The sequence below is a fragment of the Trichoderma virens genome (assembly GCF_000170995.1).
Source record: "Trichoderma virens Gv29-8 chromosome Unknown TRIVIscaffold_91, whole genome shotgun sequence".
In the NCBI taxonomy this organism is placed as follows: domain Eukaryota; kingdom Fungi; phylum Ascomycota; class Sordariomycetes; order Hypocreales; family Hypocreaceae; genus Trichoderma; species Trichoderma virens.
In genome coordinates, this window is record NW_014013658.1 from 1074514 (window position 1) to 1090934 (window position 16421).

A 16421-nucleotide genomic window follows, 5' to 3' on the forward strand; every position below is an offset into this window, starting at 1 on the left:
AGAGCCTCGTCTGCCCACGCAGCTCGCAATGGCTGCTGGCGACGTTTGTGCCGGGCCTCGACAAGCACCGCACCGCCCCGACGCAGAATCCACGACGCTCCGCCCGCGCCTACGGGACAGCCGCTGCCTCGTTCGTCTCGGGCACACGACAACGACCGCCGCCTGTTGTGATTCAGGACAAGGACAAGATGCTCTCATACGTCGACCAGGCCGAGGTGGGGACTGCCGAGGAGTATTTTGACTTCTACAGAGACCCGTATCGCCGAGGGTATGCCGCTCCGGATGGTCCAAGACTGCGTGTGTCGGAGAGGAAGGGAGACGTGCAGTATCCCTCGCCGGAGGAGACGGCCATGGTGGATGACGGGACGCAAGGTGTTCTGGCCCGACTCCAGTCTGCCATTGGCCAGCGACTACGACACCCGCATCGCTACTCTCTCGACGGGATATACAAACTATACAGCCAGCTTCCAGAGCCTCGCATGCTGTGCCTCACGTGGCAGTGGCGAAACCGGCTGTTGAGAGTCATGGGCACGCCTCAGAAGAGGGACATGGACTCAATGCTGCGCTATTTCGCCTTGGTTGCGGATGTCAAAAACGCGGGGCTCACTCTCCGCCGCTCGCAGTGGAACTTCGCACTGGCCTTTGCCTCCAAGTATACGGCTAGGGCTACAACCGAAGAGATGGAATCGGCGCTGAGGATTTGGAAGGAAATGGAAAAAGAAGCACAGATTATGGGAAACGATGTGACGTTTAACATATTATTCGATGTTGCCGCCAAAGCAGGCAACTTTACACTGGCCGACATGATTTACAAGGAAATGGAGAGTCGGGGGATTGAGTTTAATCGTTTCCACCACGTCAGTCTCATTCACTATTTTGGATTGAAGCTTGACTCTGGGGGCCTTCGAGCGGCATACCGTGAAATGGTAGAGTCGGGCGAGATGATTGACACAGTCGTTCTCAACTGTGTCATTTCAGGGCTTCTCAGGTGTGGCGAGGAGGCGGCAGCTGAAGAGACGTATCAGCGAATGAAAAACGACCACCACATGGCAGCGGAGATTCCGCAAAAGGACTATATGATGAACAAGGTCGTCACCAAAGTTCTCATGATGTTTACTCGAGTTGGCAAGCAGCATCCGGAGCTGAAGAAATCCTTTCAGACAAACGTCAGCCTAACTCCAAACTTGCACACCTACAAGTTGCTGGTTGATCACTATGCCACTCGCATCGGCAACCTCCAAAAGGTTGCCCAATATCTGGACGAGATGAAACATTTGAAAATTTCCATCGAACCCACCATCTTTTTAGCCTTGTTCAAGGGCTTCTACATGCACGGTGGATATTCCGGCTCGGACTGGTCTGAGCAGCGCCTGGAAGGTGTGCTGGCAGCCTTCTATCAGGCTCATGATGAGCATGCAAAGGAATTCCGTATTGACCAATGGGTGGTCATCTGGGCCCTGCGCGCGGTGAAAAAATGCTGCTCCAACGAGGCACTTCTCCAAACATTCGACTCCATGTCCCAGAGGTGGGATATACACCCGGACCGCCAGCAGTTTATGCATGCACTATTTGAGAACATTTTGCATGACAAAGATCTCAAGTCTACACGAAACGAAGATCTTCAGCATCAGCGACGCAGAAAGGATACGTCATGGCTATGAGAAGGTCTCCACCTGTGTGATTGTATATAGATGTACTTGTACGTTAGACAGCATATGCCAACATATAGACTAGCCCTATCCTACGTTGATGGGGATCATCATGGAATGCAGCAATGATTTTATGACAAGTTTGGACCATATCCAGGTCGCAATTCCAAGGGCGAGCGCAAAATGGAGCCGGCACGGAGCAAGGTTTTGTTATGTATGTGACTTGTGAAGTGGTCCCACGTCTAATTCGAGCTATTTACTCTGCCGCAACAGTCCACCGCCCATCCATGACACCAAGCGTCCAGCCCATATAAGCCTTTTGTAATCGAAGCAATCGTTTACTGGGTCTTGTAGGTTTGGTAGACTAGCCTCGGGTATTAGCATCTGCGCAAAACGAAAACCGCGACGCATGGCGGGGCAGCAGTTCGACTCACCAGCAATGCCGAAGGGAGCGAAGAAGCCGGTGGCCATGAAGGCCCAGTAGCCGGCGCCGAACCACTTGCTGCGAGGGTTGAAGGGCAGGTTGGAGTAGGGGCCCTCGGGGTAGTGGTAAGGAGAGGACATGCGAGGGCGGGTGGTGTGGAAGCCTCGGCGGGCGACCACGGAGGTGGTGCGAGTAGCGGCGCGGGAGAGCATCTGGACGAGGTCAATTAGCTGGATGAAGCACAGGGGATGGCGGATCTGGCGCGGGAGGATGGCGGACTTTGACAGGCGTCGAGATTGGAGGGCCGTGGAGTTGAGGCGGGTTGACGATTCTTGTCTGCGGCTATAAAGCTTCTCGAGTTCAATATGGTTCGATCGAGGTCAAAACGAAAGCCTTGGCCTGCGAGTCACGTGCAGCTCTCCCAGGAAATCTGCTGCCTTATCTAAGCAACCAAAGCTACCTTATCAACTTATTTTCCGGCACTTTGTATTTTGTGCTGACTAAGGGTCATGGCTATTGGCTGAACTGCTCCCATCTCGATGCGCGTGTCACCGCCTTCTCAGTTGGCACCACTATTTTCTTTTCTGCCGTCCTAAATCCACATCTTTCTCGGGAAATCTTGGTCAAGCAATCTTTGCATTCTCTCACCCCGGGGAGTATTTCGGTCTTCCAGGTAGTTATTGTGGTTGCTTTGATATGCCATTTTAATTGCTGGTCTGAATTTTACGATTTTACAGCTTGTTCAAAAGCTGTCCTCTACAAATTTAGACCGCAGGACGACTGATTCCATCGGCACTTTTTTCTTTCCTTCACCTTGATTTTCTACCTATTCCAAGTTTACCCACCACAATTGAGTGGTAACAACAGCCAAGATGGATGAAATGTTTGATGTTTTCGAGGGCAAGGCGGAGCCCCAAAGCGCCAGCGAGGATGAGAGAACCCCCCAAAAGAGCCGCAGCAGAGCCCAGAGCAAGAAGCGGAAGGCTGACGAAGCTATGAATGGAAATGCCGACGCCGACATGGATGCGAACAACGACGACGCCGATGTGGGAATGGCTGATGCCGCCGATGCCTCTCGAGACGAGGATTCCGAGGGCGAAGATGATTCAGACACGCCCGAGCAGCAGGACAAGAAGCGACGCAAGAAGGCTGATGGCGCTGGGCCTGTCATGACGGACAACTTCCAGACGGCAGAGTCAAGAGAAGTCGCGGGTGCCTCAACATTTGTTTCGCAAGACTCATCGCTTGTTCTGTCACACAATATCCAGCATCAGGTGGCTCTTCCTCCTGACCTCAACTACGAATACATTCCTCTTTCAGAGCACAAGTCTCCCGAGGAGCCCGCGCGAACATACCCTTTCAAGCTGGATCCCTTCCAGAGTTTGTCTGTCGCATCCATCGAGCGCGAAGAGAGTGTGCTGGTGTCGGCGCATACCAGTGCGGGAAAGACGGTGGTGGCAGAGTACGCGGTCGCACAATGTCTCAAGCGCAACCAGAGGGTCATCTACACTAGTCCGATCAAGGCTTTGAGTAACCAGAAATATCGAGACTTTGAGGCCATCTTTGGAGATGTTGGTTTGATGACGGGTGATGTCACAATCAACCCCACAGCCAGTTGTCTTGTCATGACAACCGAGATTTTGCGGTCAATGCTGTACCGCGGTTCCGAGATTATGCGCGAGGTGGCCTGGGTTGTGTTTGACGAAGTCCACTACATGCGAGACAAGACTCGAGGTGTGGTCTGGGAGGAGACCATCATCATGCTTCCCGACAAGGTCCGATACGTTTTCCTCTCGGCCACCATCCCGAATGCTTTCCAGTTTGCCGAGTGGATTGCCAAGATCCACCACCAAGCGTGTCACGTCGTTTACACAGATTTCAGACCTACCCCCCTCCAAAACTACTTTTACCCCGCCGGAGGAAAGGGTGCAAGAATGGTGGTAGATGAAAAGGGCAACTTTAATGCAGAGAACTTCAACATTGTCATGGCAGAAGTTGAAGAAAAGAAGGGGGCTGACCCAGCTGACCCCACCGCCAAGATGAAGGGGAAAGGAAAGAATAAGAAGACCAACAAGGGCGGCGCTGACGAAGGTTCCGATATCAACAAGATCATTCGAATGACGATTAAAAAGAACTACAACCCCGTCATTGTTTTCAATTTCTCCAAGCGGGAGTGTGAAAACATGGCTCTGAAGATCTCCAATTTGAACTTCAACGACGATTCTGAAAAGGCCATGGTCAACAAAGTCTTCCGGAGCGCCATTGACAGTTTGTCAGAACAAGACCGAGAATTGCCACAAATCATGAACCTCTTGCCTCTGCTGGAGAAGGGCGTTGGTGTCCATCACTCTGGTCTGCTGCCCATTCTCAAGGAAACCATTGAGATTCTGTTCCAAGAATCTTTGATCAAGGTTCTCTTTGCGACCGAGACGTTTTCAATTGGTCTCAACATGCCTGCCAAGACAGTCGTCTTCACCCAGGTCACCAAGTGGGACGGCATAAAGAGACGACCAATCACGTCATCCGAATACATTCAGATGGCTGGACGCGCTGGTCGTCGTGGTCTCGATGCCAGAGGTATTGTCATTATGATGATTGATGACAAGCTTGAGCCAGAAGTGGCCAAGGACATTGTCACTGGCCATCAGGATAAGCTCAACTCTGCCTTCTATCTAGGATACAACATGATTCTCAACCTGCTCCGAATTGAAGCCATTTCCCCCGAATTCATGCTGGAGCGATGCTTCCACCAGTTCCAGAACGCGGCCAGCGTCCCTAGCCTGGAGAAGGATTTGATGGCACTGCAACAAGAGAAGGACGCTCTGACAATACCAGATGAAGCTACCGTCAAGGATTACTACACAATCAGGCAGTCACTGAATACCTACACCAAAGACATGCGAGCGGTCATCCAGCACCCGAACTACTGCCTTCCCTTCTTACAGCCCGGTCGACTTGTGCAGATCCACAACGTGAAGGAGTCGGCAGAGAAAATTGGTGGAGGACTCGACTTTGGTTGGGGTGTCATTACTGATCAATACCAGCGACGAGCCCCCAAGCTTGGTGAGCCCGATTTCCCGCCACAGGAATCTCACATTATTGAGGTTCTTTTGTACATATCCAAGTCGAGCGCCGAAATCATTCCTGGCAATCTCGCCGGAAACATGCCTCCCGGTCTTATACCATCAGGTGAAGATGACGGCATGTTTGCGATAGTGCCATGCCTCCTTACCTGCGTCAAAGCCATTAGCCAGATTCGAATCTTCATTCCCAAGGACGGCCTCAAGTCCGATGACGAGCGCAAAGATTCCGGAAAGGCCCTGAGCGAAGTGCAGCGCCGATTCCCGGATGGCGTCCCAATCTTGGACCCCCTTGAGAACATGGATATTTCGGACGAATCTTTCAAGCAGCTGCTCCGCAAGATTGAAGTTCTTGAGTCTCGACTGGTTACTAACCCACTGCATCTGTCTCCTATGCTTCCCTCCTTGTGGGACCAGTACCATGCCAAGGTTCAAATCATGGAGAAGATCAAGGAAAAGAAGAAGGAGATTGCCAAAGCTCATAGCATTGCACAGATGGACGAGCTCAAGTCCAGAAAGCGAGTGTTGCGCCGTCTCGGATTCATTAACGATGCCGAAGTCGTTCAGCTCAAGGCTCGTGTTGCCTGCGAAATCTCTTCCACAGAGGGCCACGAACTCCTCTTGTCGGAGCTTCTCTTTGATCGATTCTTCAACGAGATGACGCCCGAGACGATTGCCGCTGTGCTCAGCTGCTTCGTCTTTGACGAGAAGATTGAAATGCAGGCGTTGAAGGAGGAGTTGCAGAAGCCGTTCCGTGAGATTCAGGCCAAGGCTCGCATGATTGCCAAGGTTAGCCAGGAGTCTAAGCTGGATGTGAATGAGGACGAATATGTCCAGAGCTTGAAGTGGCAGCTTATGGAGACTGTGTATGCATGGGCTCAGGGACGAACGTTTGCCGAGATTTGGTAAGTTGAGATCTCTAATTTTTTTTCCGCCTTGACAGATTATTTTTACTGACGCAATTCCTGCAGCAAAATGGCAAACGTCTACGAAGGCTCATTCATCCGCATCTTCCGCCGTCTTGAAGAGCTCATTCGACAGATGGCCCAGGCCGCAAAGGTCATGGGCAACGACGACCTGACGAAGAAGTTTGAGGAGAGTTTGCAGAAGATTAGGAGAGATATCGTGGCTGCCCAGAGCTTGTATCTGTAAAGGAAAACAAAGTATATATTCCTTGTTTACTTTGCTGAGAAAAAAAATGTCGCTGGACGAAGAAGGAAAGAAAAAAAACTTCACGATTTCTTTTTTCGGATTTTTACGTCAGTTACTCAAGAGCCATATGTAGATACCTCCTTTTCTTTTTTTTATCCTCATTTGCTTTGGCATTGCTCACGGCTGATGGAGTTTTGGGAGCTTGGGGGGGATGAAAAGAATTGCTTTTTTTTGTTTGGTTTGCCAGTAGATATGGATATAATGTTTGGTAGATGGTTATCCTTCATGTTGATGAGGGTTTCGAGATCTGATCAGAACATGATTTAGTAATGAGTTTTGGTCTCCATGCGTGGTACTTTTTGTAGATACATTAGTATACCTTGATATGAGGGCTATTCATTGCGTGTATCTATAGCATAGATTGGAGGATTCTTGGTTACCGTAGCGTCCAGTTCATCAACTGCATGAAGCCCGCAGATGAAGCTCTCGTCGCTATCCTTGTCTAGTAGTCAAGACAATATTGTCGTACACATTCATGGTGGAATTCTTCTCGTGAAAATGAGGTCATGCTCGTTCTTTGAACCCTTGCAACATTCCTATCTGAGAACGCTTCATCCCACCACACAGGTCCGGGACAGGATTTCCGGGCGTTCTACCTGTGGACAAAGACATCGAGACGATTAATGATGGAGTTGGGTCGAATAAGAGGAACTACCGGGTAGACATGATCCCCCACCCGTCGATCTTTCGGACATCCTCACGCGATCTCACGCTAAAACGGGAACTAAAATGAGCAAAATGAGCAAAATGTAGCAACAAGAAGTGCTATGGACCAATTGGACATGATTTACAGAGTCTGTAGCTGATACAAAGACGTTCGAAAAGAAAAGGTGGCATCCAACAAATGCAAAAAAAGCAATGCCGTGAAGGCCCTCCCTCAGACATGGGTCTATTAAGATTTCACGGACTTCAGCCGACATTCTCCTTCGGTCATGGAGACAAGACAACTTCACTGCCATCACAACGCATCATGTAGCTTTGCATCTGGTTTCTAAATCTTCGCTCGTTTGATGTGTCTTCTGGCCTCTAAATACTGATTGCTGGAGTCAATACCATCACGTGATGTGCTCGGCCCATTTCAATGTCTCATCACCACCTCGCCTCGCCATCTCCAGCTCAACAACAGTCAAAAATTAGCGGCTGGCAGCATCCTTGTTTATTGCCCTCGAATTATTTGTAATTTGTTCTTCTTCAAATCTCATAGCCGCTTCTCCGTTTGCTGCGCCCCCCCGACATCATGAGCCTCACTCACACCGTTCTGTTCCAATTCAAGGCAGAAGCACCGGCTGACGACGTCAAGGCGGTAAGCGCCTGTGTTACCCATTGTATATCATGAGACGGTATTGATTGGTTTTTGCAGGCTTGTGCGCGATTTCTTGCGTTGAAGGATAGCTGCATCCACCCGACGACGGGGGCCAAATACATTCTTTCGTTGAAGGGGGGAAAGGATAATTCCCCCGAAAAGTTGCAGGTATTGTCCTACCGCTACATGATGTTTGTATCACATTAGGCTTCTCTGACCCTGGACAGAATGGGATCACGCATGGGTTTGTGGCCGAATTCTCCTCGGCTGAGGATAGGGACTATTACGTCAAGACAGACCCCGTTCATCAGGCCTTTGTGAAGAGCCTCGGAGGTCTTATTGACAAGGCCGTCGTTGTTGATTTCAATGATGGAGTGTATTAGATAGTGCAGATTCGTATCAATCCTGCTCAACATCCCTGTTGGCCTAGGCTGAAATAGGGTGCTATATGGTATAATACTAGGTCTTAGAGAAGATTGGCTGGCTCGGAGCTCTCAAGATGACAATTGTGATTATCTAGAGTATATTAAAGATGAAGGGTATGAAGAGTATGATGATTATGTTTAGGTGAGGTATCGATACAAATGTCTTTTAAGCCTTAGAAACTGATTCCCAACTGGAAAGACACATGTAGATAAAAAAGCGTCTGATATAATGACTCTGAGCTCTAGAACCCTCTAGCTGTCTGGTGTAAAAGCAGCAGCCGTCCGAGGTCCATCAAAATACTCTCGATAAAACACAATCTTTCCATCCTCAGCACGAAGGTACAAGATATAATCCTGATTATAGATCTTGCCTGTTGGTTTAGCCGTGGCAGTCATCGAAAATTCAGCAACCACGGCATCTTCGCCTTGAACTAGATGTACGCTCTTCTGGTTAATCTCGAAGTCATCACCGAGAAGCTGAACAAAGCCTGAGACACTCTCTGCAATTTCATCGATCCCTTTCAAGACCTTGGGCACATGAGGAGGGGCGAATGGCATTTCCAAGACAGCATCAGTGGCAAACAATAAGCGCCATGCTTGAGGATCGGCCCTGATGGTTCGAAAGTGAGACTGTAATAGCTCTTTGGCACTCATTTTCTTCTAGTTTCTAACCCTATAAACGAGAGTCAGTCAAAATATGAATGAAGCATTACAGGCAGCAATATACCAACAATCTTATGCTTTGTGAAGACAATTGGTATGGACTTCTGATGGTAATGGCCTTATCGAAAACTCGGGGAAGAGGTTGTAAGCTATTTGAGATGGCAGCAGTATATGACATGATATGGTTTTATTTATATATCTGATCGGATGTAGACAAGCATCGTCATCATACTTACTGCGAGCAAAGATACGCTATTCAAAACTTAACGCATCGTCAACTCCCGCATTAGCATCCTCCCGGACAACCGAGAAAGTCCGTGAGCACAGGGATTACCTTATGTTGCGGAGTTTTTACGTTGAATCTTCCTCTCTATGATTGTTTACCACATTGAACTAAGCCCAAGTGTTGAAGACGACTCTCTTACCAAATTTGCATCCTCTATGGCGACGCTCCGCCTTAACATGTCTCCCCGAAATCATATTCATGTCTCAACGCATTAGGCCTCTTCTTTTACTTCATCTATTGTAGATATTTATTTATCCCTCGCCACTTATATCAATTTAATTTTTCGCAGATATGTAGCAAACGTTTTTACAACTACCTAGGTAGACGGTACAAGTACAAAGGTACACTTCCTCTAGCCGCGCGGTAACCCCACTGAGGACTTGCGGAAGCTAGCGAGCTCGGAAAACCTTGTATCCATGAATCTATCCATTTGTAAGATGCAAACTCCGCTACCATAGAGGCAGCTCTCGCCTAAAAATATACTAGTTGCTATGCTCGATTACCATGCGGGCTAGTGAATTTGGATTGCGGTCTTTGTGGAATGTCCGCGATACCGACGCCGATACATGCAAGAATCTCGCCTACTGATCAAGGAGCTGACTGTACATGAATATAATGCGATATTGCGTATGATGTATAGGTACATTGTAACAGCTGACTTGACGTACTTCGAGTATTGCAATACATAAATGTTGGGCTGGCGTAGGACTACGAGGCCGTGTGATTATTATTGGGGCGAGACACTGAAGCCAACGCTGTTTGATGCAGACTGTATGACAGTAGTATAGGTGTTGGTCAACCTACGGTTTCTGATTGAAGGAGGTGACGCAATACAAGACTCATTGTATTACGATAAGAGCCTATCATATTGCATGCCATAGCGCTGGCTGAAGTTTTGCCACCTCTGCACCAACTCCATCGAGCTCGACATTGGGGCCTTTGCATCGCTTTTCGATGTTGGTCGCAATATTTGGGCTGTGTATGCTGAGGGTGACACAGTTTTAAACTATTCAGGAGTGGTTCGTTGACAGGGTCAGCATTCGAGTTGCTAATATGCCATGTTGGCTTATCACTCTACATCGTTCACTTAACTTGGTAAAGCGCCGGGGTATGCATCAATGATGTACGACATGAAGTGTCATTTCTGGAGAAGAACCAATATGAGGATTGGTAGTCTGAGTCTCAAACGGCTCTTCGCGTCTGGACAGAAGGGAACTGCGAGCTATAATGAGTTAATACAACTTACGGATTCCTAAGGAACCTATAACCTTTTTTTTTTAATATAGCAAGACGGCGGTGTCCTACAAACCGAATCTGAGCTACAAAATACAGATTGCATGTAAAAATAGTCTAAGGACAAAATTTGTTGGCAATATGGAGTTGATCTTTCCACAGCGCAACCTATTCTTAGACTGTTTTAAACTTCGTTGTTCCTACTTCTGTCTGTGCTACCACAACAATGTTCAGTCGCACCACTGATATACGTAACTTGCTGCCCAATGTAACACAGGCGGCAAGAAGTGTTATTGCTAATTTTGATGAGGCATACTCCGCGGCTAGGTTGTTCCACCGCGCTTATGTTGTTTCTGCCCTATTGTAGTGTTAGTGAACATGTTCTTACCCGTTCTGTTCTCACTTGTTTGATTTGATACCTGCCAATGAAACGAGCCGGTATATGTATATGGAGAAAGTCCCCCTCTGTTAATTATTTATACACGATGCTGTGTATCGCTGCCGTAAACAGTTGTTTCAAGATGATTGGTCAATAAGGCAGTTGGGGATTAGATCTGGCGATAAGCGCGAAGCATAAAAGCCCATGGCGTTGGGCATTCTGCCAGACTTAACACTACTGGAACAGCTCAAAACTTCTATCGTTCACATTCCATCTAGCCCGTTCCGCAAAATTCATTATTCATTCTTGTGTTCGTTTGACAGTGCTCTAGCAGCCGGTGCCAATCTCTTCAACTGAGCAATTCAATCACAGACTGTCAGAGTCACAGCTCATGTGATTTCAAATGGCTTCCCTGGAAGACAAAGTATATCGCCTTCGAGATATCCCGGCGGATAGGGACCGTCTTGGGGTAGCTGAGTTAATCAAACCCTTTATTCCGGATGGCAAACTTGAAGATATTACTATTGCCTCACTCGCTCCGACTTGCGGGTTCCCAGGCAGAAGTCCCACAAAGACAGCGACCGTCACTGTACGGAAGACTCCTGAAATTATGAACAATTCTTCTACAACGGGCGAGTGGAAGCTTTGCACTCCTGCTCTAACCAACCCACTCATTTTGGATGCTACATTCTATGGTCTCACTCCCTTGAATGAAGTTGAAGAGCACCAGCATAAATATGAGTAAGTCAAATTAGCACACTTAAGGATTGTGTATGCCTAAATCTGATTTTTCAAAGCTGCATTGTGATTTCAGGCCTCGCAAGTCATCCGATGGGATCATGGCAGCCTCGAGGCGACGATAAATCATATATGTGGATACGAGACACACTACCCCAGCTTGTTCCAGGTGTTCGATTTATCCTTTATGGATATGACACTAAATTGATGGGAAGTAAATCTTTCCAAAATGTGAAAGATCTTGCTGTTGGCTTGATCAACCAACTAAAAGCAGGGGGTTGGACAGCCGTTAACTCCAAAGAATTAATATTTCTGGCGCATAGTCTTGGTGGAGTAGTTCTAAAGCAATGTCTTTACATGCTCGCCGACAGTGACGCTGCCTTTCAGTCCATACTCGACAAGACAAAAGGTGGAATATTTTTTGGCGTGCCTAGCGAAGGCATGAACATTCAAGACATTGAAGACATGCTTAAAGATCAACCAAATAGGGATGGTCTTGTAGCAGAGATATCAAGCAATTCAAGCTTTCTATCCAGCTTGGAGGAACGGATATCTGGTATTACAGGCTTCCGAAAGATGAGATTTTTTTGGGCATACGAAACCCAGATGACATCTACTTTAGAGGTAACAATACCTGGCTCATGGTCATAAAATACAAATGCAAAATGATTTGGCTAACATACTTGGCAGTCGGTCAACGGCACGTATCGTAGGTCAGGGCCAGGAACCATAATGGTATCACCACAGTCCGCCACAGGCAATCGGTGTAATTCAGACCCTATATCGACAATACCTATAAACGAGGACCATTCCAAGATGGTAAAATTCTCAGTTGGAAATCATATGATTGACGCCGTTGCCGATAAACTACGAGAGATTCTTGGCAATGATCAACACGGCCTTGACCAGGACTTGGAGCGGTTGGCTGCAAGCAACTTCCAGGCCAGGGCGTCCACTAGCCAAGGATTAGGCGATATCGACTCGAGCGATACTAGAGATCCCAGTGAAGATCCTGATTTCTGGTACATTAAATGTTAGTGGTTGTTGATGCCGGATTTGTTCATTAAACTAATGTTTCCATAGCGATCATAAAATCTCTACGTGCTCCCGAGCGAGACAAAAGGCTTTCTCAAATCGATAAAAGGGCTGGTCACTCTTTCGAATGGGCATTTGAAGATCCTTCTGTTGGGTTAACAGAATGGCTACAAAAGGGAGATGGCCTCTACTGGATTTCTGGCCGACCTGCTTCTGGAAAGTCAACCTTTATGAAGTTTCTCTATAACGACAAACGCACAAAACAGATGCTTCGACATTGGTACAGTAAAGGCAAACAACATGTCGAAGCAAACTTTTTCTTTCACTACCGCGGCAATCTCATTCAAAAGTCGTTCGAAGGTCTGCTCCGTAGCATTCTCAGCCAAATTTTAGAGCAGGCCCCAGCAAGTTTTTCAATAATTCAACCGTTATTCCAGCACCGCTACCGGCAACTCATCAATGAACAATCTCTTGGAAGTTTGTACCAGGATCTAGAAGAGACAATTGTGACCCACGATGAGAGACTGAGCTCAGAAATGAAAAGGAAACTGCATGCTATCTCAGCTTGCGAAATGCCTGAGAAGTTATTCCACACAATATTCGTGGAACCTCTACGCACCAGCAACGGAGCTTCTATTGACTGGCAAAAGATTGAAAAAATCATTTTTCCTTGCAGGGAACAGCTTTTGGAAATTTTAAGACAGGTGACAGCCTCAAAAAATCCTTCAGGAACGAAAGCTGAGAGGTTCAAATCTCTATGGCAGGCGAAACTTTTGGAAGCGAAACCCCCAGTATATCTTCCAAAATGGAACAAAAAAACCAGCCATCGCTTTTTTTCTTTGTTATTTCAATGGCTTGAGAAAATTGACTTGAAGTCTAACCTTTTGCGCTTGAAGGGGTTGTCTAGTTATCTCTCTAATAACGATTCAGCTACACTAACGCCGACTGAGGAGAAGATCATCCAAGACGTTCAAGACATCATGCACCGGTATCATGAGCGAGAAAAAATCCGACAATTTGTTCAGAATGAACCATGGGCATCCCCAAAGCTTCAACAGGCACTCTTTGAAATCATACACCAACGATCAATTAATTTGGAAGTATGTCTGTTCATTGACGCGCTTGATGAGCATGATGGTTCGCCAGAATTCATTGTCGAGTTTCTAAAGGACATTACAAGGAAAAAGAAAAAAAGCCGCACACGCCTCAAAATCCTCTTTTCTAGTCGACCCTGGGACATATTCATGACAGCTTTTGGTGATCGCCCGGGATTTCGCATTCATGACCATACCGAGAATGATATCCGCGAACTGTGCATCCACATCATACAGACCGAATGTCCTCATTCACAGGAACTTTTAGAGCTAATTGAGGAGATTGTGAAACGATCCAACGGTGTTTTCCTATGGGCGAAGTTGGTACTACAAGACTTGACCAAGATTGCAGTGGGTGCTCCGGGAAGCGATACTGGGAATCTATCCAGCAAGTTACAGGATACCTTACGAAGCCTTCCCAGCGATTTGATTGAGTACTATCGCACCATAGTCGAGCGGATACCAATGTCCTTTCGTCGCGAGGTTTTTTGTCTGCTTGAAGTTCTTGCTAAACGAGTCCAAGCAATCTATCTCCACGATGTCCCTTTGATTCTTAACTGTTTACGTTTTTCTGACTTTTCTGCGCGTGATTATATCCGTCAGAAATCAGCCAACCCCAATATACGTACATTGGAATCTTTGTTGAGAACTCACGCAGGGGGCTTTATCGAAATCTATGGGCCAAAAAATGGGCTGTTCAAATCGGTGTATACTAAACTTCAGTTGATGCACCAGACAACTATAGACTTTATTCAGCTGCCGGAGTTCAAAAGTATTATTCTGGAATCAGGAGAGCAAGCCATGAATGATAATGGATTTACTTTTCTTGCGAAATTTAACCTTCTCAGATGGTCCAGCCTTGACAATGACTTGGCAAATGTGAAAAATAGATTTTATCGTTATGCCAACAATGCCGAAAGAACTACGGGGAAGAGTTTGTATTCATTCTTTCTAAGGAACCACTCAAACGCCAGAGCAAACTTCCACCCCTCTCTTACATGCTATAGCAGTACTAGGGTCTACGACTTCAGTTCAGACATTATCGAAATGGCTTTCCGTGCCAATCTTCGCCTCTTCATCCGGGACTATTTGCAAGCAAACCCATCTATTTTATCTCAGACGACTGCCTGTTGCGCAGGGAATGTCTTTGATTCGTTCAAAAACAACGCGTATAGCCAAGAAGAAGCTATACAGACGATCGATTTTTTAGCTTCTAAAAGTTTTCAATTCCGCAGACATGCCGATTGCTTAGCAGATGCACTCTTGGATCTAAGAATCAACCGTCAAAACTACGACTCGTACAACTCCGTGCTCCAAAGCATTACAAGAAATTTTACAGGTACAGAACCTGTCGTGAACCCTCCACGTATTTTGGATAGGATCATCGACTCGTCAGCTATCAAGGGCCTAGAAATGCATGCGATAGCTAAGGAAACACTTTCAAAAAAACCAAGTCTCCTTCACATATCTTCCTTAAACATAACCAAGGACCTTCTTGCTAGAAAAGCAAATCCAAATATGCAGGATGTAAATGGGAATACACCACTAGACGGCTATACGAGTAAACGTTATGCGATTATGTTTTGCCCCCACGAATACCACTATCAACTTATGGTCGTTCTTGCTCAAAATGGAGGACGATTGAACTCAAGCACCCGAAAGCAATGGGAAGCAATAATGACAGAATTTGAATCAAAGGGGTTCGATATATCAATATTTGAACAGTTAAAATTCCCTAAATGGATACCAAAAGAAGGAGAGTTTTTGGAGAGACATTCTCGCATATATACAACTTACATATATACAAAAGCCCGAAGAATGTTCCGCCGATTAGGCAAGCTCAAGAAAAGAGGGACCGCAAAATGAATATGTGCATAGGTTGAGATAATACGAGCACTATTTCGAGGAATTTAGCGCAGTCGATGTATGCATCCTGCGTAATTCTGTGTGCCGATTGTTTGCAAAATCCCGGGCCGTTATTTTGCAAACCCCTTTGACGGGTTAGCTCCTATAATAGGGATCCATCGATCAATTATAATTGGATAGCTTTCGAGCTTTTAGCTAACTACCTACCGCCATGTATGTAACAATGGGATTTAGTCAGTACTTTAGGTAGCTGTAGCTTCCCGACGATATGCAGCGTTATAACATCATAAGGAAATCGACAGCTTTCCAACAACCGCTTAATGGTCCAACTTTTTCTTCCTGTCTGAGTGGACATATGTGACATACCGGATAGAGCCGCATCAAAAAGCTCAAGTCGCCACAAAGATCGGTGGTGTTATTAGTGGAGTCAGCAACAGACCGGTACCTACCTACATGTATATGGGATTCGGCAAGGCAAACACTCAACGAAAGCCAATCTAATACAGTGAGATCGGCATAGTGCACGATGTTAAGCTAGGCTCGTAGAAAATTTACGATAAATGAGCACTTAATTTGGTTCGTTACAGTCAGAATATTAGCACATTTCTTAGATATTGACCCTTTGTTGAGGCGCAGCCAATTTAGACCACAGCGCTCCAGGCTCCAGGGCTTTTCTCGAGGCGTACAACAAGCACACATGACAACAAAGCACATGTCGGCATAGCACATAACAAGGCACAAAACATTTTTCACGGATCAATAACGGGTCTGTGGGTCAACAAAGGGGAACAAAGGATAAAAAAATTTAATTGTTTATAAATTCGGCTCGTTGCCATTTTCCCATTTGGACGGCATTCGTCATCGCCGTTGCCATCTCTCCAAACTTCCATTGATCATAATGCAAGCAACTAGGGAATATCTCTTCAATCTTCCACTTAACATGAAGCAAGCAATCTGGGGGGGTTGCCGTTACCTTGCCAGCTTGCAGTGGACGTTGGTAGTCCAAAAAATATGCAAATTTTGCCATCATGAAA

At 46.6% G+C, this 16421-nt stretch overlaps 6 protein-coding genes across 6 annotated transcripts; 4 read left to right on the plus strand and 2 right to left on the minus strand.

Annotated features, from left to right (window-relative positions):
* Positions 1-188: 188 nt before the first annotated feature.
* TRIVIDRAFT_184547 (uncharacterized protein) lies at positions 189-1787 on the plus strand (the record flags this gene model as incomplete). Its single annotated transcript, XM_014094820.1, has 1 exon — positions 189-1787. One exon carries the CDS (start codon positions 189-191, stop codon positions 1659-1661), a length of 1473 nt encoding a protein of 490 aa, XP_013950295.1.
* A 47-nt stretch (positions 1788-1834) lies between these two features.
* On the minus strand, positions 1835-2415 carry TRIVIDRAFT_111283 (uncharacterized protein; the record flags this gene model as incomplete). The annotated part of the gene is made up of 3 exons (XM_014094821.1): positions 1835-2013; positions 2084-2285; positions 2353-2415. The coding sequence occupies 2 exons, from the start codon at positions 2283-2285 to the stop codon at positions 1988-1990; spliced, it is 228 nt and encodes a 75-aa protein (XP_013950296.1).
* Positions 2416-3125: 710 nt separating this feature from the next.
* TRIVIDRAFT_39829 (uncharacterized protein) lies at positions 3126-6305 on the plus strand (the record flags this gene model as incomplete). The annotated part of the gene is made up of 2 exons (XM_014094822.1): positions 3126-6058; positions 6125-6305. 2 exons carry the CDS (start codon positions 3126-3128, stop codon positions 6303-6305), a joined length of 3114 nt encoding a protein of 1037 aa, XP_013950297.1.
* Positions 6306-7602: 1297 nt separating this feature from the next.
* On the plus strand, positions 7603-8051 carry TRIVIDRAFT_65083 (uncharacterized protein; the record flags this gene model as incomplete). The annotated part of the gene is made up of 3 exons (XM_014094823.1): positions 7603-7668; positions 7726-7836; positions 7896-8051. The coding sequence occupies 3 exons, from the start codon at positions 7603-7605 to the stop codon at positions 8049-8051; spliced, it is 333 nt and encodes a 110-aa protein (XP_013950298.1).
* A 294-nt stretch (positions 8052-8345) lies between these two features.
* Positions 8346-8747, minus strand: TRIVIDRAFT_40120 (uncharacterized protein; the record flags this gene model as incomplete). Its single annotated transcript, XM_014094824.1, has 1 exon — positions 8346-8747. One exon carries the CDS (start codon positions 8745-8747, stop codon positions 8346-8348), a length of 402 nt encoding a protein of 133 aa, XP_013950299.1.
* Positions 8748-11057: 2310 nt separating this feature from the next.
* TRIVIDRAFT_10289 (uncharacterized protein) lies at positions 11058-15276 on the plus strand (the record flags this gene model as incomplete). The annotated part of the gene is made up of 5 exons (XM_014094524.1): positions 11058-11395; positions 11452-12016; positions 12083-12425; positions 12476-13131; positions 13192-15276. Coding segments are annotated over 5 exons (3987 nt in total), but the record flags the coding sequence as incomplete, so codon positions are not given.
* Positions 15277-16421: the final 1145 nt, after the last annotated feature.